The sequence below is a fragment of the Myotis nattereri genome (assembly GCF_964212035.1).
Source record: "Myotis nattereri genome assembly, chromosome: 5".
Lineage (NCBI taxonomy): Eukaryota > Metazoa > Chordata > Mammalia > Chiroptera > Vespertilionidae > Myotis > Myotis nattereri.
Window position 1 is genome coordinate 23,266,733 of NC_138080.1, and position 20,562 is coordinate 23,287,294.

The following is a 20,562-nucleotide window of genomic DNA, read 5'->3' on the forward strand; positions in this document are numbered from 1 at the left end:
AAGATGCCTTGGGTTATGCTGGGGGGTAATTGGAAGGGAGTCGGGAGGATGGCAACTTGGGGCTGTCACTATGGTAGGGAGCATGGACAGGCCTTGGAGGGAGGGGTTCAGGGCTGTGATGGGGCGTGGCTTGGGGGTACAGCCTTGGGGTTGTGTTGGGGGAGCTCAGAGCCCCCGTGGGCGAATGGCTGCGGGAGTCCGTCCTGGCAGCGGCAGGGCCAGAAGCGCTCCACCACCCTCACTGTTCCCACTCGCGCCTGGAGCCCGGGGCTACGGTGGCAGCACTCTGCGCATGCTCCTGCGGCTCCGGCTCCGCGTCAGGCGGCCTGGGCCCCCGCGTGGCCAGCTCCGGAACTGCACCGCCGGAGGAGCGCCCTGGCCTCTGCCACCCCCCAGCGGCCGCACGCGTGCTGTAGCACCAACGGGACACACCGCCCTGGGCTGGTCCGCAAAATGGCTTTATTCCTCGAAGGCTCCGCGCTGCGGACCTTGCCCGGCATGGAGTGGTCTGGCTTAGTTGCTGGGCCTCCGGGTGTGCCTAGAAGTGGCTGAGGCCACTGTGCCGGGAGCTGCGCAGCGAGCTGGCCTCCCAGGTGCTTCTGGTTAGACCCAGCGCGGGGCTGCCCTTGGCGCCGGGCCTCCGGGGCAGGAGGCGAAGCAGTTGGCGCAGCACGGCTTGGCGCAGCAGGATATACACCCAGGGGTCCAGGATCTGGTTCCACGAGGCGAGGCGCACGGCCATAAACAGCGGCCTCTGCAGGGAGCTGGAGCCCCAGCCCCCAACGGCCAGTACCACCAACACCTGCGGGAGAAGCCGCGGTGAGCGGTGGAGTGGTTGTCAGAGAAGGGGCCCAGCGATGGGTGGGGCTGGGATGGATGGGAGCTTGACTGGAAGGTGAAGGGGTTGTGAGCGTCACGGAGGAAAATGGGTGTCTTCGTGAAAAGGAGCTATGGAAAGATCGGCGAAGAAGCGGGGCCTTAAAGGACGCGGAGAAGCGAAGGCCTTCATTGAGTGGGGCTCGGACTAGAAAGAAGAGAAATCCCAGGTGTCCCAAAGGGCAGAGGGCGGAAGGGAAGAAGAAAAACGGTGTATGGGGGTGGTGGGGGGAGGGGGGCGGAGCCAGAGAATGGAGTGTCAGGGCCTAGAGGTGTGCGGCTGGGGAGGAAGCTTGTGGGGTTGGGGTGAACTACGAAGACCCCAAGAAGGAGAAAGATCAGGGGGCTTGGAGGAGGGGTAGACGTCAGGGAGAGGGCAAAGGGCGGGCTTTCTTGACAGGTGGGGCTTGAAGGGGGCGGGACTCTGGCTGGGGAAGAGAGGGGACAGGAATGTCCTCGGATGGAAAAGGTAGTAGCGACCCAGGCGGGAGCAGGAAGAACTTGGCTGAAGGGGCCGGTGCGCCCCTCACCAGCAGCGGGCTCCAGCAGATGCACGACACCACCATGATGCCCACGAGCTGGCCCACCATCTCCACGTCGTGGGCGCGGGCTCTACGCGTTGAGCCACGGCCCAGGATGCCGCTGGGGGCAGCGGAGGCCGAAGCGACGGAGGAGGCGGAGGAGGCGGAGGCCGAGCGGAGTCCGCGCCCACCCCATCGCCTGCGGCTGTCGGGGCCTGAGGTCCGGGATGGCGGTCGCGAGCGGCGTAGCCAGCGGGCGCGCAGCAGGGCCAGGCCGCTGAGCGTGTTGCACACGAGCGCGGCGAGCAGCGCGGCCAGGCCGAGGCCGGCGAAAAGGCCGGCGAGCAGTGCCTGGCCCCAGCCGCCCGCCGGGCCCAGGCCGATGAAGCACCACGTGCCGGGGTACTGCAGCTCGTAGCGGCCCACGCGCACCAGGGGCAGCAGAGCCACGGCCAAGGCCACGGCGGCCAGCGCGGCCAGCACGAGGCGAGCGCGGGCCACCGAGACGTGCGCGGCGTGCAGCAGGGGCCGCGTCACCCCCACACAGCGCTCCACCGCCATGCCACAGCCCAGCAGCAGTGGGCACAGGCCAAAGAAGACCATGCAGCCACCCAGAAAGTGGCAGGCGCCTCCGGCCGGCGGGCGCCCCGCGGCGTACAGGCGCAGCACCAGTGCCCCCGGGATCACATGGCCGGCCAGGTCGGTGGCCAGCAGGCTGGCGACGAACAGCAGGAAGGTGGCCGCCGAGCGGCGGCGTCGCATGCGACCCAAGGCCTGCGCAAGCAGCGCCAGTGCCAGCAAATTGGACACCGCGCCCAGCGTCATGGAGAAGATGGGCAGCGCTGGTGATGCGCCCCCGATGCCCGGCGGTGGCCCAGTGGATGCGTTGGGGGCCACAGGTGCAATACACGTGGTCGCCTCGCCCACCAGGCTCAGGTTGAGGGGCCCGTAGGGGTTCATGTCAGGTGCCGGGGGTGGGGCTGGGGAGAAGAGGAGGGCAAGTTGAGGCTGGCCCAGGGCACAGCGCCCACTGGGACCAGCTGATGGTCCTTTTTTGGGTCATTAGGGCCCAAGTGACCCCATGGCAACGCCAAAGACCCTGGTGCCCAGTTCCTGACTCCTCCTTCGCCTGTTTCCCTCCCAGCTCTTGCTCCCAGCCCCACTCTGCCTCACTGCCTACTTCCCGGTTCACTGTGGCTCCCCTGGCCCCAGCCCCCTGGTCTATCATAGCCTCTGGGTCTCATAGACCCACCTCCCATTTACATCATAGCGAATTCCTGGTCCCCTGCCCCATGTGATACTCACTGACCCATTTCTGATCCTAGGGCTCCACATGACCCACTGCCCCGTCCCGGACAGCCCTACTCCAGTCCCATTCTTGATGCCCACAGCTCCACCTCTGCCACTGTGGGCCCCTCTCTCCCCACTGCACTGTCTGTCGCCATGGCCCCATCTCTGTCCCCCCCATTCCCATCTCAGCTCCATTGCTGTCTCCCTCTCACTCAGGCCCTACCGGACCACAGCTACCTCCCCCAGGATGCCCCAGGGTTCCACTCCCGCCAGCTCCACATCCCTGCCCCAGAGGCCTCAGGCTGACTCAGGACCACCCCTCCCTTGATATCCAGTGGTGAGGGCTGAGAGGGCATTACTGCCCCCTGGGCCAGAAGGGAAAGGAGAAGGGACAGATGGTTAAGAGCAACCAGGACAGATAGGGCTGAGAACACAGGATGAACAGGTAGAGGGAACCATGGCCCCATCCTTCTGTGCCCTCCAGCCCCACCTGAGATCCTTGCACCCCAGTCTTCTTACCTGGTGGTGCCTGGAACACCAGGTCCCCATCGCCTGCTTCTCAGTCCCGGCTGTCCGCTGCGCTCCAGCTCTCCGGCAGGCCGCTCCCTCCCTCCCTTCCTACAGGGGCGGCTCCTCGCTGGGCTCCCTGCCTCCTCCGGCTGCCCACTCAGGCCTCCAGGGGCTGCTCCACCCAGCACCAGCCCATTGAGGGGCCTGGGGAGGGCAGAGACCACCCCTCTCTGCACTTCTGGCAATGGGTAGGGGTCACTCTGGGCCCCAGCTCCCCTTATGAGGAAGGGGGGCTCCCATGGAGCTGTCCTGCCACCCCCCGTGACCCCCTCCTCTTGGTAGGGCAGGAGCACCCCCCTTCCCCCAGGCTTGGGCCTCTCGCCTGCCTCATTAATAAAGTGGATAAAATCTAAACACTGGAAAATGTGAGCGTCGCCAGGGGCCGGCTGGGGCGGCTGCAGGGGGTGCCGCTACGCCCATGGGGGCCGCGAGGTTGGGGGGCTAGCCCTTGTGGGGGCAGCAGCACTCTTTTGCCCTGCCAGAGCCTCCATGGATGTTGGGTGGGTGGTGGTGGGCAGTGCCTTGGGTGGACTAGCTTGGGTCAGGCCCAGCCAGGCCAGGAGATCCGCCCACTATTTACACAGGAGCTTAAAGCCCAGGCCAGGGCAGCAGGGAGTCATATCCCTGGAGGGGAGGAGGACGAGGCCCAGTGACCAGGGGGCTCTCCCACTAGTAGATCCTGCTTCAGGATGTGGTGAGGGACACACCTATGGACACACAGCTGCAGCCTCACCTCCTGCCCTGAGAAGTAGGGACACAGTCTCACACCTGAAGACACACTATCATATCCCGAACACCCTGAGACCAGCCACCATCTTGGCCTGTCCCCAGCCAGCCACATTCCTCAGAGCCTTGGAGTCAGCCATCATCACACCCCTGAACTCACTAAGGCATTTGCACCCCCAGCACCAGAGACATCCCCATAGTAACTGACTCTAACACCCTGAAATACAGCCCCTTCACGGATACAGCCCCCCAGCCATATCCATATCACTCAGAGATACCCCCTAACAGTCCAAGTCACACTCCACACCCGAAGCACAAGGAGTTGCAATGCCCTGGACTCCCCGAGATCTTGCTGGTCACCCCCTACCCTAGAAATAGGAACATCCAGACACACATACGCTCACAGCTCTACAATCACATACCCACACTCTATGTAGACACTGCCATTTATACACACAAACACCTCAATACAGTCACACGTCATCAACACAGATACACAGTCCTACTCTCAACACTGAGACACACCCTTTCAGTAGAAGGCTCCTAGTGGTACGGACACATGAAACACCTCCAGGTGCCCAGGAATGCACGGAGTAACCCCGACAACTGCTACCCCTGCCCCACCAGAGAATATAGCCACGCACCCCCAGCTCGGGGCACTCCCACTTCCCCCACCTTGGAGGCCAATTGCCCACCCAGCGGAAATGGGGAGTGGACTGGGCTCACATTTCCCCCCTCGGCTCACTCCCCCCAACATTCCTGCAGGGACCTCCAGCCTAGCTGGCTCCCCTCCCTTCAATCCTGGCTCTTCCCTCCTGGTCTGGCCAGGGTCCCGCCCCACCCCCTTCCCAGATCCCCCTTAAATCCTTGAGGGTGAAGAGGGTTGTCAAAACAAGCAGGCCGGGTTTCTGTCCAGTGCACAGCATGGCCTGCCATGGACACTGCAGACCCTGCACGTCCAGTCAGGTGGTGTGTGGCGGCATCATGGCTGCTCCCCGAGCTTCAGGGATGGGCTGCTCCCCATAGCACTTGCCCCAGCCCCCAGCGGGCCTGAGGCCGGTTGAGCCCCCTCCCCGCCAGCTTTCTTTTTCCAAGCCAGGCTTCCACACCTCCTGGCCCTGGTGCTTCCCACCACCCTGGGCTGTAGCCAGCAGCCTTGTGCCCACTGTTCACATCAGGCTGGGGTGGCAGGAGGCACTGTTCAAAAGGGAGCAAGACTAGAACCCTCAGTAGGCCAAAAAGCTCAGGCCTTGCCTGGAAGCCTGGTGGCCCACAGCCAGAAGCCCCATCAGGCGGAACGGGTGGGAGGGGGCGGGCAGCCAGGGCCAGCTCCTAATTCAATTTGGAGCCAGGGGAGGATGGATTTCAGCTGCTACATTTTTTCCCAGCCTGGGCCCATCCCACACTCTCACTCCAAGGCCACCAGACAGGTCCAACAGCAGAGTCTTTATGTTCGACAGCAAATTCAGATACAAAAGCCCACCGCCATCATCCCTCATGCCCTGTCTGTCCCGGGCTGGGCTGAGGGAGACATAGGAGTGGGGTGGGAGGTGGGGGGTTCACAGCAGACTTGTGTTTCAAATGCAGAGGTAGGGAGCTCCTCTGGAGGAATGGCGGGAGGGGGGATTATTGCATTTGCTGGTGGGGACGCTCCCCCTTTTGAATTCCTTATGTCAGGAAACCAGGAGGTCAGGACCCCCAAACAGAACCCGAGGCCGCAGGGAGACAGAGGGACCAGTTTGGCCGTTGATGTGGAAAGTGTTGCGGGCGGGGTCTGGCTGCCCAATCTGGCTGGTCCCTCCCAGAGCCTGATCTGGCTGAGGTAGGTGGGGAACAGGGTGGGAGTAGGGGGGCAGCTGGGGACCCCAGCCAGGCTGGGAATCAGGGAGGAGTGGTACCGACTGGAGTGGGGCAGGGGCTCAGCCCCACCTCCACGCCACATCCTGGGACTGCTGGGCCAGGGCCAGGCTGAGCCGGGTGCCGGAGCCTGGGCGGTGGTGCCCCCATCCCTGGGGCTCCCACCAGGCCCGGCTCAGGTCATCGCAAGGTCCAGTGGGAGTCCTAGTATCGGCCGACCTTGGCGTCCCCAATGGCACCCCAGACGTCAAAGACGAACTCATCAGGAAAGGCAAAGTCACCAAGCCGCTCATCCAGGGCCTCGGCCAGCTCGTCTGGATTCCTCTTGTCCTTCCCAAGCTCTACCATGGTGGCCGCTGGGGGTGGGGGAGCAGAATGGAGGTGGTCAGGGCAGACCCAGGCCACAGGGCCTGGAAGCCTCCTCCCCCAGACCCCCCCCCCCCCCCAGATTCAAACGTCAAGCACTCACCCAGCTCTGTGTCCCTGATGCCCATGTAACTCTCCAGCAGGTCATCTACTTTCTCAATTGCCTTCTCCTCAAAGGCCGAGGGCTGGAGGTGGGGTGGGAGGAGGGACAGGGGCATCATAATAATGTAAACATAACTCTAATTGTATTTACTAAGTGCCAGGTCACTTTTTGCCACTTTGTCTATATTAACCCTCAGTTCATTCTCAGGACAACCCCGACATTATCAGTATTATTATCCCCCCCCCCCCCATTTTACAGACAAGGAAACTAATAAGGCCAACAAAAAGGGTCCTAGAGCTGGGAGGAGGCAGAGGTGGGTTTGAATCCAGTGCCTGGAGCCCCTCAGCTAACAGGCGATACTGCACCCTGTGAGTGTGCAGGGAAGGGGGCCCGGGGCCCAGCTGGAACACTCACCAGATCCTCCACAGTGGCAGGGCCCCGGGATCGGAGCCGGAGAGTCCCTCTGCCAGTGCCCAGCTGGGGGCCGGAGCCAGGACGGCCACCCCCTGAACGCATGCTGATCATGTCTGTGGGCGGCAGGGGAGGTGTGAGAGTGGGGGAAGCCCAATTCCAGCATGTTCTGGACAGGAACCAAGACATCCTGGTCTTAGACACTCCCCTCTGCCTTCTCCAAGCTCCTGCAGGCTCCAGGGGCAGCTGGGGGCTGAGGTGATCCCAGGAGGGCAGGATTCCGGACAGACTTGGCATGGGTGGGAGAGGGGCAGCCAGGGGCTGGGAATGGAAAAGGCTAAAAGGGACATTAAAGGGGACCACATCTCTCCCAGGGCCCAAGGGACAGGAAGGGGATGGGGCCCTGATCTCTAGCTGCTCTCCCCAGGGTCATTTGGGGGAGGGAGGGAGGGGCCTAATAGCTGCTGGGCCACGGACCAGCCTAGCTGCTTGGGGAAGTGTTTCAGAGTCCCCCGCCCCCACCTTAGGGGCCTGGAGCCCATTCCTGAGAGTTAGTGAAGCCAAACTGGAAAGTGTGGGGGGGCTGGCACGGGGCAGCCAAGCCTGGCTTCTAGGGGCTGGGGGGGCTGGGGGAGCTGGCCAGGGTTGGGGGCGCTTGGCTGGGCTAATGGCTCCTGGAAGCTGGACGCGGGGGCAACTTCCTCCTCGTCCCCACCCTCCGCCCCGCCCGGGAGGAGGGCCAGCACCCCCCTCCCCAAGGCAAGGCGGAGCTGTCCCTCTTCCAATTAGGCCTGCTGGGCTTGGGCGCCACCTTCTGGTGGCTCGTGGCACTGCAGCCCAGACCCAGGTATATTGGGTGGTCCAAGCAGCAGCTCCTCACCAAAAGCTTTGCGGGGCTCCGTGAGCTTCAGTGTGAAGGTGCGTCCTCGGGGCAGCTCCTTGAGCAGCCGGGCCACCTCGTAGTGCCGACAGCCTAGCAGGCTCTGCCCGTTGATGGCCTCGATCATGTCGCCCACGTTAATGAGCTGGATGTGGTCAATGACGCTGCCCTCCTTGATGCGCTGAGGAGAGAGGAGCTGTCAGCCCTGTGGCTCCGCCCCCAGACCTATGGCCACCCTCCTCCTCCAGCGCCCCCCCACCACACACAACCCTCAGGCACCTTGATGAAGGCGTAGCCAGCCCCGTTGTCCGTGATAGTGAGGCCCAGCGCCTCCTCCGACTTGAACACCTCCACCTCCTTACGCTGCCCCTTGACATGGGCAAAGATGAAGTCCTCCAGCCCAATCTGGCCCCCCAGGAGCTTGTCCATGTCCACTTTGTGGGTGTTGAGGGTGCAGAACATCACCTGAAGAGGTAGGAGACACTTAGCTCTCACCTCCCTCCCTCGTCCTTTGAGGAAGAAGGAAAGAGATTCTGGAAAGGCCTGGGGGTCCCCACCCCAGTGCCTGACCACTCCAGGAGCCAGGGCAGGGCCCCCGCTGGGATGTCAGCTCAGCTAGGGCTGAAATTTCTGTCCTAGCAAAAATCTCCCTGCCGGTTCCAGGGCACGGAGCCTGGCCCACGGTGGGTGCGTAGTACATGCTTGTGGAATGCATGAAGGGCACAGACACCCACCCAGCTACTGAGAACCCTGTGGCTACTTCTTGCTCAATCCCTCCTGTCCTCTCTTTCCTTGTGCCCAAGTCCTTGGGGTCAGGCCTCTCTATGCATCTGGAGAAGTGAATCTTGCACCGGACCTCCAGCCCCCACAATCCACTGGGGTGCAAGCCTCTCAATGCATGATGGGAATGCAGCACCCAGTCCTGGACATCAGTTCCCATACTCCACTCGGGTGTAGGTGTCCCACTACCTGATGAAAACTCAGCATCCAGCCCTGGCCTCCAATTCCCCATAATTCCGTTTGGCATAGGCCTCCCCATCTGCAGCTTTGGCATTGAGCCACAGTTCAGGACCAGAATGCACGTCCAGGCCTCCAGCCCACCGTCAGAACCCCGGGACTCCCTGATGTGTACCTCGGCAGCTGGCAGCCGGAAGGCCTCCGCGATCTTGCCATACAGCTCCTTGACATTGGTAAAGCCCTCGATGCGACCAGTGGGACTGCCGTGGGCCAGCTGGGTGTGGAACACAAGACGGGGCCGCAGGGCCGGGGGAGGGGGAGGCAAGCCCAGCTGGGGCCCCCCTACCCCGCCTCCACCCAGGGGCCCCGGGTCCTCCACACCCAGCCCACCACGGCCTGGCTCAGCTTCTTCATTTTCCACCAGAGGTGGCGCCTTTTTCCGCCGCCCCAGTCCCAGTGGCATGAGCAGCGGGAAGAGGGAGCACGCCCAGGAGATCTGCAGGGTGAGAAAGTGGGTTTGGGGCCTGCGCAGTGGCCCCCAGACATCGTTCCCCACCATTAGCACCTACAGGCCCAATGACAGCGAACAGTTCAAATCCCTGGCCCCAGCACTTTCATACTCATATATAATAATAGCAACTAATATCTGTACAACCCCATGCTAACTGCTCCATGACCTTACTTAATTGTTACACTGCATCGTGATGTAGGGATCATGTTATGTTACTAGAGGCCTGGTGCACGAAATTTGGGTGGGGGCGGGGGGGGGGGTGGTCCCCTCAGCCCGGCCTGCACCCTCTTGCAATCTGGGACCTCTCGGCCAGTCAGACATCACTCTTGCAACCCGGGACCACTGGCTCCTAACTGCTCGCCTGCCTGATCGCCCTTAACAACTCTGTCTGCCTGACTCATCACCCCTAACCACTCTGCCTGCCTGCCCGATGCCCCTAACTGCTCGCCTGCCTGCCTGATCACTCCTAAGCACTCTGCCTGCCTGGTCACCCCTAACCACTCTGTCTGCCTACCTGATCTACCCTAACCACTCGCCTGCCTGCCTGATCACCCCTAACCACTTGCCTGGCTGCCTGATCGCCCCTAACTGCTCACCTGCCTACCTGATCGCCCCTAACTGCTTGCCTGCCAGATCGCTCCTAACTGCCTCTGCCCCTGCCGCTGTGGCTTCGTCTGGAAGGACGTCTGGAAGGTCGTTTGGCTGTCTGGTCTAATTAGCATATTATACTTTTATTATTATAGATTAGTGGTTCTCAACCTTGGCTGCACATTAGAATCACCTGGGAATCTTTTTAAAATCCTGATTTCTGGGCCCCATCCTCTGGAACTTCTGTGTCTTTGTTATGGGGTGGCATCACAACATTAGTAACAAAGAAACAGAATTTCTGGAGGATAAGGCCCAGAAATCAGGATTTTAAAACGATTCCCAGGTGATTCTATTGTGCAGCCAAGGTTGAGAACCACTGTTCTAGATGATTACACCGATTTAACGGATGAGAAAATGGAGGCCCAGAGTGGTTAAATTCCTCTTTTCTACTAGAGGCCCAGTGCACGAAATTCATGCATGGGAGGGAGGGGGAAGGGGTCCCTTAGCCTGGCCTGCACCTTTTCAAAACCTGGGACCCCTCAGGGGATGTCCGACTGTCAGTTTAGGATCCCGCGGATGTGGCCTAAACCGGCAGTCGGACATCCCTCTCACAATCTGGGACTGCTGGACCCTAACCACTCTGCCTGCCTGCCTGATCACTCCTAACCACTCTGCCTGCCTGATCACCCCTAACTGCCTCTGCCTGCCTCCCTGATCCCCCTAATCGCCTCTGCCTCCCTGATCGCTCCTAACTGCTCGCCTGCCTACTTGATTGCCCCTAACCGCTCACTGGGGGGGTGGCTGGCCGGGGGAGGAGGGGCTGTGGTCGTTCTGGTCTCTGGTCGTTCCACAGTTTCAGTTGCTGGGCTTTTATTATATAGGATCAGTCGCAGTCATTAATGCTATACAAAAAATGTCTGGCCCTCCCTTCAAAGCACATAGGCAGAGGCACTTACAGACCTTCTCATTGGGCAGACGTGTCACTAGTTCTGGACAGTGAGTTGTGAGAGGAAGTAACACGTACATTTCTGAACTGAAGCGTTTAATTACCAGAGTGAGAGCCTCCGGAGACCTATCTCTCCTTGGCAGGGTGACCAGCCACAACTGAAATGGTGGCGGCTCCATCAGGCCAGGCCCTACGTGACTACAGTGAGTGGAACTTCCCAACAAGCTGCAATGGACACGGAGCAGGAATGAAAATTAAACCTTTGTGGAGTTTGACCACTAAGATTCTTGTTCAGCCACTAAGTCGTATGTTCCTCAGGCACAACCTGTCAGGACTGATAGAATATTTTTCTTTCTTCTCTCCCCCCACTGTCTCTCTTACTCTGCTCTCCCTCCCGTCAAACAATATTTTGGGGGTATTTACAATAAGCCATACACCCTTTCAGATACTTCCTTCAATAAGCAAGGTCCCTGGCGTGGGCCACCATGTGCAGTTACAGTTATTCACTGGACAAAAGCACCAGACCCTGGTGTGGTGATGTGTGTGCTCGGAGGAAGGGCTGCCTTTTCCTAGTTCACTCCTAGGTGCCATCCTGGCTAACTGGGGCCCTGTTGTGCTGCCCAGAGGCATTCATTCAGAGGAGAGGTGTAGCTAATATAACTTCTAATAATCCCATGAAGACAATCAAACAAGAACAGGTCTATAAACAAGGTCAGGGAGGGCCGCTCTGAGCAGGTGAAGCTGAATCTGAGACTTGACTGATGGGAAGAAGCATCCACACGGGGATGTGAGGCAAGAACGTTCCAGGCAGAGGGAACAGCCAATACAGAGCCCCTGAAGTGCTGGGCGTGTCTGAGTAACAATAAGGAGGCCGGTGTAGTTGGAACAGAGTGAGTAAGGGGGAGAACGGGAGGAGGAGAGGTAAGGAGGTGACAGGCATACATAGCAGGGCCTTGTGGGCTGCAGGAAGGACTTGGGCTTTTGCTCTGAGTAAGGCAGCAGCCATGGCGGGTTCTGAGGAGACTCACAGATTCAGGCTCATAGATCAGCCAGAGACCAGTGGAGATGGAGCGGAGTAAGCAATGGGAGGGTATGAAGAGGGAAGGTAAAAGAGGTGACATTAGCTGACTGTGCAGGGCCTCATAGACTGGGAAAGAATTCAGATTTCATTCTTCAGTCACATGTCCAAAGTCACGGAGGCTGGCTGCATCCTCAGGTCTGACTCCCAAGCCCAAGTTAATAACCACAAAGCTGTCCCCTAAGCGGAGCTATTTTCCTGGGCCTCAGATGCTTGGCCTGCAGATGGGGACATTTTATCCCTGGCCAGGTTATGGTGAGGATGAAATGAAACCAAATTATATTTTTCTGTGTAAAAGACTTCCTTCCCTCCCTTCAGACCGCCTATTCTGGGAGCTGTCCTAGATTCAGTTGAGCCCAGTGGGCTGCACCCATCCTCATGCATCCATTCATTCGCTCGTTCATTCATTCATCTATTCTCCAACCCCTCCTCCAGTATCACCTGGTCCAGCCCCATCATCACTCACCTAGACTAGTGCAGCTGCCTCCTCCAGGTTTTCCAGCTTCTACCCTTGCCCCCCACAGTCTCTTGTCAACACAGTAGCCAGAGTGATCCTGTAAAACATAAGCCATATCATATCTGTCCTCTGCTCTGAACCCTCCCAAGGCACCTAACTCAGAATAAGTCAATGTTCTCCCCTCAGCCCATGAGCCCCCAAATATCTGCCCCTCCCCCCCGTTACCTCCCTGCCCTCACCTTCTCCTACTCTCCCCCTCGCTCACTTCCTCCTGTCACATAGGCCTCGTCCCAACACATTAGGCATAGTCCTGCCTCAGGGCCTTTGCCCTGGCTGTGCTCTCTGGTATCCACATAAATCACTCTCACATCTTTTAGGTAGAAAATATATTTCATCCATTTAGCTTGTTCATTATCTGTGTTCTAAAAGGGCAGGGAATTCTGTCTTATTCATACCGATATTCTCAGTGCAGAGATCAGTGCCTGGCACATACCAGATGCTCAATAAGTATTTGTTGAATGATTTATCCTAATATTCACCAGCCCACCAGATTCTATGCCTGGCTCTGGGGAGACAAAGAGGCACAGGCATAGTCTCTGCCCTCAAGAGGGTCTTGTCCCCCAGCAAAAACACAGGCCCCACCTCTATGGTCCCCTATCCCTTGCTTGTCAGCACCTGCCTGGGCACAGGGCAGGCGCTTCATCTATCCATGGAGACAGGTATTGTATCTCTACCTTTTTGTGTGTTTTTTTCCCCCACTCTCCTCATAATCAATGATGCTGAATACCTTTTAATACATTTATTAACCACTTAGATTTGCCTTTTTGTTACTTGCCTCCTGCACACCCCCTACTGTGGATGTGCCCATAACCAAGGTACATGCCCTTGACTGGAATCGAACCTGGGACCCTTCAGTCCGCAGACCAACGCTCTATCTACTGAGCCAAACCGGTTAGGGCAGTCTTTGCCCATTTAAAAATAATTACACAGCCCGGATGGTATGGCTCAGTGGATTGAGCATCGTCCTATGTACCAACAGGTTATTGGTTCAATTCCTGGTCAGGGCACATGCACAGTCAGGGCACATGCACAGGTTGCAGGCTCGATCTCCAGTCGGGGGCATGCAGGAGGCAGCTGATCAATGGTTTTCTCTCATCATTGATGTTTCTTTTTTTATTTTATTTTTTTTTTTTTGTTTTGTTTTTTTTTATTTTTTATTTTTTTATTGCTTAAAGTATTACAAAGGGTATTACATATGTGTCCATTTTATCCCCCCGCCCTAGACAGTCCCCCAGCCTCCCCTATCCCCCAGTGTCTTATGTCCATTGGTTATGCTTATACGCATGCATACAAGTCCTTTAGTTGATCTCTTACCCCCCTCCCTCCTGCCCCCCAACCCTCCCCGGCCTTGATGTTTCTTTTTTTAAAAAAAATATATTTCTTTATTGATTTCAGAGAGGAAGGGAGGAGAGATAGAAACATCAATGATGAGAGAGAATCATTGGTCGGCTACCTCCTGCATGCCCCCTACTGGGGATTAAGCCTGCAACCCAGGTATGTGTTCTTTGCTGGAATAGAACCTGGGATCCTTCAGTCCGCAGGTCAATGCTCTATCCACTGAGCCAAGCCAGCCAGGGCCATCATTGATGTTTCTATCTCTCTTTCCCTCTCCCTTCCTCTCTGAAATCAATAACAATATATTTTAAAAATAAATAAATAAATAAAATAATAAATAAAAACATATTTTAAAAAGTAAACAAATAAATAAAACTTTCTTCATGAAGCATTAAAATAAATAAATAAATATTATTACACAGCTTGTCTTTTTTTCTTATTGATTTGTGGGAACTCTTTATATATTCTGGATACTAATGCTATATATCCTTAATACTAGTCTTTTTTTAAAATATATTTTATTGATTCTTTACTGAGAGGATGGGAGAGGGATAGTTAGAAACATCTATGAGAGAAACATCGACCAGCTGCCTCCTGCACGCCCCCTACTGGGGATGAGCCCTTCTGGCCAAGGTACATGCCCTTGACCAGAATTGAACCTGGGACCCTTCAGTCCACAGGCCCACGCTCCATCCACTGAGCCAAACGACCAGGGCTTAATACTAATCTTTTATTGGTTACTTCATTGATAGCACCCATCATTGGATCTAGCATACAGTAGGCACTAACTGAATATTTGACAAAAAATAAATTCTGAATGGATAAACCAGTGGTCAGCAAACTCATTAGTCAACAGAGCCAAATATCAACAGTATGACAATTGAAATTTCTTTTGAGAGCCAAATTTTTTAAACTTAAACTGTATAGGTAGGTACATTGTTATTAACTTAATTAGGGTCCTCCTAAGCTGGCCTTTGCTAAAAACGTCCCCAATCTGACTGAGGTACGCATGAATCGCGCGCCTCCCCCGCGTTGCGTATCCCGCAGCCCGCCTGCACCATGTCTCCTGTCGCCCGACCAACCGACACCCCCCATTTTTTCTAACGCCACTTCTTCAAAATACACTCGCCCAGGCCGAAAACCGACTTCTGCGCATGGGCCACGAAGTTTCAATCGCACTGTACGTGCGTGCCCGTTGTGGTATTTTGTGGAAGAGCCACACTCAAGGGGCGAAAGAACGCCATGTGGCTCGCGAGCCGCGGTTTGCCAACCACTGGGATAAACCATTACTGTCTCAAGTTATTTCATTACACTCAATGATTAAAAACAAAAATACTCATTATCACCTCCTCTGATTCCCCTCCATACACTGGAAGGCAGAATGCTAAGGGCTTGAGTCTGAAATCTGGCCTCCCCACTTCATAGCTGTGTGGCCTGGGGCAAGTGTCTCAAGCTCTCTGAGTTCTACGGAAACCCTACATGTGCCAGGAACAGTTCCTGGCACACACTATAAATGCTGGTGAATAGCCTCAACCTCCTTATTCTTTTTGCCCACAGTCACTACCCTGGTTCGGGACGGCTGCGTGTCCTCCCCTGTGCGGTGGTTGGCTAATAACTTTGCCTTCCAAGACAGAAGAGGCAGGGTGGCCTGGGTTCAAATCCCACCTTTGCCACTTACCAGCTATGTAGCCGTAGGCAAGTCACTTCACTTGAAGGGGCCTCAGTTTCATCTGAAAAATGAACGGAATTCCTGTCTCTGAGTGCTTGTGGGGTTCAGAGAGATTACGCATGTAACTTGCTTAGCACTTTCCCTGACATTCAATTTAAGGAAGCTGTTATTATTATTGTCGTTATCATATTGCCTCCTCCCTTGCCTTGCCCAGGAACATTCCAGTCCTCTCTGCCTGCCAGGGCCTACTCTAGGCCACCTCCTCCAGGCAGCCTCCCAAGTTTGCCCCACCATCTTAGAATTGCCCCTGGGGTCCAGACGGCTTAGGCCCATGAACTTAATTACATGTTGCCCTGGCAGAACTCTTGTCTTCCAGTCTTAGGCTGTTATTTAACTCCATGTCTCTATTTTAAAATGTAAACCAGATCGTGTTACCCCCCTGCCTCAAATTTTACAACAGTTTTCTTAATGTGACCCTTGCCTCGCAGAATCGCCACCTTGGCTGCATCCCCTGCCTCAGCCACTCTATGCCAAGCTTGGTCCAGCTGCAGAGCCTTTGCGCTGGTTGTGCCCTCTGCCTGGTCTTTGCAGGGCTGGTTCCCTTTTTGTCATTCAGGCCTCAGCTCTAAAGTCACCTCCTCTGAGAGCCCCCTTTGTCCAGAGTTTCTATCAAGCCACCCCCTCATATTTTATTCATAGCACTTATCATCCTTTGTAGGTGTCTTCTTTACTTGTTAGCTTGTTTGCTGTCTGATTCCCCTGCTAGAATGACAGCTCCCCAAGATTTTTCTCTTGTTATTATTGAATCCTCTGTGCCAGGAACAGTGCCTGGCACAGAGTAGGTGCTCAATAAATATTTGCAGAATGAATGAATATATTTTGTATCTTCATTCTGCGTGCTATCTGAGGCCCCAATCCTCAGAACATGTATGCCGTGGAGGTGGTACCTGCCACCCTCTCCCCTGGTTCTCAGGCCCCCTTCACACCTGAACACAGGGCCAGAGAAGAAGAATTTCAGCCCCAGCACTGAGTGGGTTGGCTGGAATTCCAGCATCCCCATCCTCTCTTCCCTGTGAAAGACCTGAAACTTAGCAACACTACAGCCACACAGAATTATAATGGGGCGGAGGGGGGGAGGGGTGTGTGTGTGTGTGGGGGGGGGAGCAGGAAGCAGGGAAGGGAGCTCACACAAGCTCAGCTGGAGAGGGGGTGCCACGCCCAGGTTCCCCTGTCCAGCAGGGTATTGCTTTGGAGAGGAGGGCGGGAGGCCTCTGATTCAGTCTTGAAAAACCAGCTCCTGGGTGTTTCCGGGGAGAACGCCTACTGCCCTGGCATGGGCCCAGGCTTCCCAGGGGGACCCAGCAGGCATGGGACTCCAGTATCCTGGCCCCCTGCCTTTCTCCCCGGAAGATGTCACTCTATTCTCAGGACCCAGATACTCCGGCCTTGCTTTCCCACTGAGGGAAGAAGAAACATGGGGACAGTTTATTGCTTAAGAGGCTGCTGTCTGCTGAACTCTGGGGGGTGGGTGTGGGGGTGTGGGAAAAGCAAAGACCAGCAGGTGTGGCCCAGATAGTATGTATGGTGTGTGTGTGTGGTGGGGGTGGGGGGAGGGGGGCAGCAGCAGGTGGAGGAGCTGCTCAGGGACATCTGAGCCATGAAGCCACTGGACATGCAGCCATGTAGTCTGGCCTCTGAGGTATGGGTTCGAGTCCCAGATCTGCCGCTTACTAGCTGTGCGACCTTGGGCAAGTCACTCCACCTCTGGGTCTGCCACTTCACTCCTAAGAGAAGTAACAGTACCTCTCATGAGGTGTTTAAATCCAGTGGTCTGCATGGTAGATACCTGACACGTAAGTGTTCACTTAATGCTGGCCGGGTGGTTTTTTTCATTATTATGATCGGGACCCGGTCCTTCCCAAGCCCCGCCTGGGCCCTGGAGGATTGGGACGCGGCCAGCTCCGGGGAGGTGCCTGGGGAGGGCTCGGGAACACCGACCCCCCGTCTGTTCCCGTCGGGACGGGGCTGTCCAGCGGGGCGCAGCGGCAGGGTGCGGCTGGAGACCCATTCCAGCGGCGGGAAGCGCAGGCCCCCTGCCCCGAATGGGGAGGGAGGCGCCCGGCTGGGAAGGGGCCTCAGGCATCCCCCTGCCAGTCCAGCGGACTCCGGCCGCCGCGTCCATCGGGCCGGCCCCACCCCGTACGATCGGCCGATCCCCGCGAGTTCACGACAAGGTCCCCGGAGCCGCAGCGCCGTGACCCGCCTGCGGGGACCACTCACCTGCGCCGCCGCCTCCCTGCGCGCGCCCGGCTCTGCCCTCCACAAACTCCGGCTGGGGCCTCTCCCGCAGCCTCGGACGGGGGGCGGGGCCGGAGACCGCGCCCGACCAATCAAGAGTGGCCTCCTGGAGCTCTTGGCCAATCCACGCCGCGCTTCAACGAGTCGGGTGGAGCCGACGGAAACATTCCAGAGGGAGCCCGCCTCGTCCGGCTCTTCCCGACTCCCCTGCCCTGCAGCGCAGTGGACCTTCCCGCCCCTCCGAAGCCGCGGCGGGCTATACCACCGCAGGGCGGCGGAGGGGGGAGCTGAGGCTGGACCCCAGCGAATCGAGGGGAAGGAAGGAGACGAGTTACCAATGGGAAGCTGGGGCCCTGGGCCACGTGCTGTGGGTTGAGTGTCTCGGGGGGACGGGGTGTAACCAGCGGGGGACTAGCCGTGGGAGCCCGGTGACCGAGGCTGAGTTTGGGGGAGAGAATGCAAACTCTCAACGTCCCGAAAAGCGTACCTTTAGAAGGCCTGGGAAAGGCCGAGGGCAGCCCCCAATCCAGTTCTCCGCCTGGCCTGGCCTGCCCCTGCCCCAGCCCGAACCTCCTCCGAGCAGATAAAAAGATGCATTCATTCCAGGGTGGCGGGCGGGGACTGAAATGAATAGGGAGGGTCCTGAGTGTCCCTGCTTCCTGGGCTGTACAGAGGACAAGGGCATTCATTCATTCATTCATTCACTCATTAAATATTTAATGTACCCCTGGTCGGTGCCAGGCTCTGTCCTATCTCTGCAGACACACCGACTAGTAAGCTGAACGTGCTCCAGGGGGAGGGAAACAGTGCGTGCAAAGGCCTGGAGGCTAGACAGAGAGAGAAAGTCCTTTAGGATAGGAGCTAGCACAGCAAGGTGAAAGGATGCAACGGAATGGAAGACAAGGGCAAGATGTCCTGTTCGCTTGTTGGTTAGACCAGCAAACATTTAGAGAGCACCTATACAAGGTGCTAGATTACCAAGGGAACCCAGGCAACCCAAGCCTCTGCCCTCAAGGAGCTGACCTTTCAATGATTCAGTCTCCTCCATCTGACAGTGAACAACCCGCCACCCCACCCAATACAGAGCATGTGAGAGGACCAGGTAATCTCACCATCTCCAGGTTTGGCTTGTAACCGGGATTGCTCAGGCGGGAGCAGATCCGAGAAACAAAGACACAAACGCATCTCGCAAAAGCCAGGACGCTCAGTTCTCAGGACAGGTAAGAGATTTCCTTGTTCTACTTCAAAGCGGGCCACTTGGGCCGCTGGGGCTAGACCAAGAGCTCGCTGTGTGTTCTGGAAACTGTAGTTGTTGGAGGCCTCTAACTGCTACGACCCTGCTCAAGCCTGGTTAAATGACTGGGTCTTTGCAGTCCCCAGTGTGAGCCACTGTGCATCACAGCCACACCAGGACCCAGCAGAGGGACAAAGTGAAAAGGGAGAGTGGGCCCTGGGCTTAGCTGCGGGCCCCACCCAGCTGGCAAACACCAAGCTCTCCATGGCAACAGGTTCAGCTATTGTCCTCCTCTTCCTGTTCTGCTGACCTCTGCCACTCCCACTGAGCAATAGGTTGCCTTAGCTGGCCCAGTACCTTCTGGGGGACTGTGCCCACTGTCTTGGTTGCCCCTGGCATCCGAGATTCTCCCTAGGGCAGGATGTAGGGCCAAAGGGACAGTAGTGTCCCTAGCCAGAATCCACCTGAATCCATCTGCTGACTGATGAGGAAGTGCCCAGGGAGAGGTAAGGGAATTGCCAAAGGGCATAGAACAGTGCCTGGCACCTCTTACCCTCTTTTTGAGTCCCAGAGGCATGAAAACTGAGTCTGGGAGACCCAGCTGGTGAGGAGCTGAGATCTGAGGGTTGCTTCATCCCCTTTGGGAAAAATAAAATCTGGACCAACTATTACATGCAGACGGAAAGGTTGAATTAGAAAATCACCATTTTTCAGCCAATAGATGAATAAATGATTCATGCCAGGCTCATCACTGAGGAAGTGGACATTCCGCTTCAAAGGACCAGCCTGCAGATTTCTTGTTAAATATATTTCTTTATTGATTTCAGAGAGGAAGGGAAAAGGAGAGAGAGATAGAAACATCAGTGATGAGAGAGAATCATTGATTGACCGTCTCCCGCACACCCCTTACTGGGGAACGAGCCCGCAACCCAGGCATGTGCCCCAGGCTGGAATCGTACCTGGGACCCCTCAGTCCACAGGCTGACGCTCTATCCACTGAGCCAAGCCTGCTAGGGCTGCAGATTGCTTGTTAATTGTAATGGGGAAAAGGTACCAATGGGGAACCTGGAAGGCACCACCTTAACCAAGTGATCAAAGTTAACATCACCAGTGATGGGACTGGCCATGTTCACATGCCCTCTGCTGTGATGTCCTGAGCAGGACACATCACCACCTACAAAATACTTTGCCCTGCCTGAAGTGTTTAACCTGAATCTAATCTTGAGGAGACAATCAGACACACCCCAGTTGAGGTGTGTCTGAAAGGAAGGAAGGATGGGTGGAAGGAAGGGGGAAGGAAAGGAAAGGGAAGGGAAAGAAAAGGAAAGGAAAGGTGAAAAAAATTGACCTGGACTCTTCAAACAGATCTATGTCATGAAAGGCATAATCAGTCCCTAATCAAATGAATGAATAAAAGCCTGGGGACACTTCTAGACTGAAGGAGGCGAAAGAGAGGTGACTACCAAAATCATAGACCCTTGATTGGATCCTCCATAAAAATTTTCAAAAAAAGATAAAACAGCTATGAAGGATATTCTTGGGACAATTGGGGGTATTTGAATGTTGAGTAGATGTTAGGTAATATCATACCCATGTTGAATTTTCTGAGATTAAGCATTGTACTATGGTTACATAAGAGACTGGTCTTCTTTCTAGGTGATACATGCTGAATTATTTAGTGGCCAATTTGTGATGGCTGCAACTTGTCAAATGGTTCAGAAAAAATATGTATATGGTATTTTATATACAGTATAATATGGTATACATTAGTTTTTTTTTTTAATTCTTTATTAGTTAAGGTATTACAAATGTGTCCCCCCCCCCCATTA

The 20,562-nt window shown here is 56.3% G+C and overlaps 2 protein-coding genes across 4 annotated transcripts; both read right to left on the minus strand.

Moving 5' to 3' along the window:
* Positions 1-538: 538 nt before the first annotated feature.
* PTGER1 (prostaglandin E receptor 1) lies at positions 539-2,406 on the minus strand (the record flags this gene model as incomplete). The annotated part of the gene is made up of 2 exons (XM_081090686.1): positions 1,407-2,406; positions 539-802 (listed from the first exon to the last, which is right to left on the minus strand). The coding sequence occupies exons 1-2, from the start codon at positions 2,355-2,357 to the stop codon at positions 539-541; spliced, it is 1,215 nt and encodes a 404-aa protein (XP_080946812.1). The 5' UTR covers positions 2,358-2,406.
* A 3,008-nt stretch (positions 2,407-5,414) lies between these two features.
* Positions 5,415-17,718, minus strand: GIPC1 (GIPC PDZ domain containing family member 1). 3 transcript variants are annotated; one of them, XM_081091367.1, is made up of 9 exons: positions 17,482-17,718; positions 15,211-15,262; positions 12,147-12,234; positions 8,733-9,053; positions 7,880-8,065; positions 7,601-7,781; positions 6,724-6,836; positions 6,310-6,391; positions 5,415-6,196 (listed from the first exon to the last, which is right to left on the minus strand). In XM_081091367.1, the coding sequence occupies exons 4-9, from the start codon at positions 9,018-9,020 to the stop codon at positions 6,045-6,047; spliced, it is 1,002 nt and encodes a 333-aa protein (XP_080947493.1). In that variant the 5' UTR covers positions 9,021-9,053; positions 12,147-12,234; positions 15,211-15,262; positions 17,482-17,718; the 3' UTR covers positions 5,415-6,044. The 3 variants fall into 3 exon arrangements, with proteins under 3 accessions (XP_080947493.1, XP_080947494.1, XP_080947495.1); XM_081091368.1 differs by lacking the exon at positions 15,211-15,262 and having other exon boundaries at positions 17,482-17,531; XM_081091369.1 differs by lacking the exons at positions 12,147-12,234; positions 15,211-15,262 and having other exon boundaries at positions 17,482-17,513.
* Positions 17,719-20,562: the final 2,844 nt, after the last annotated feature.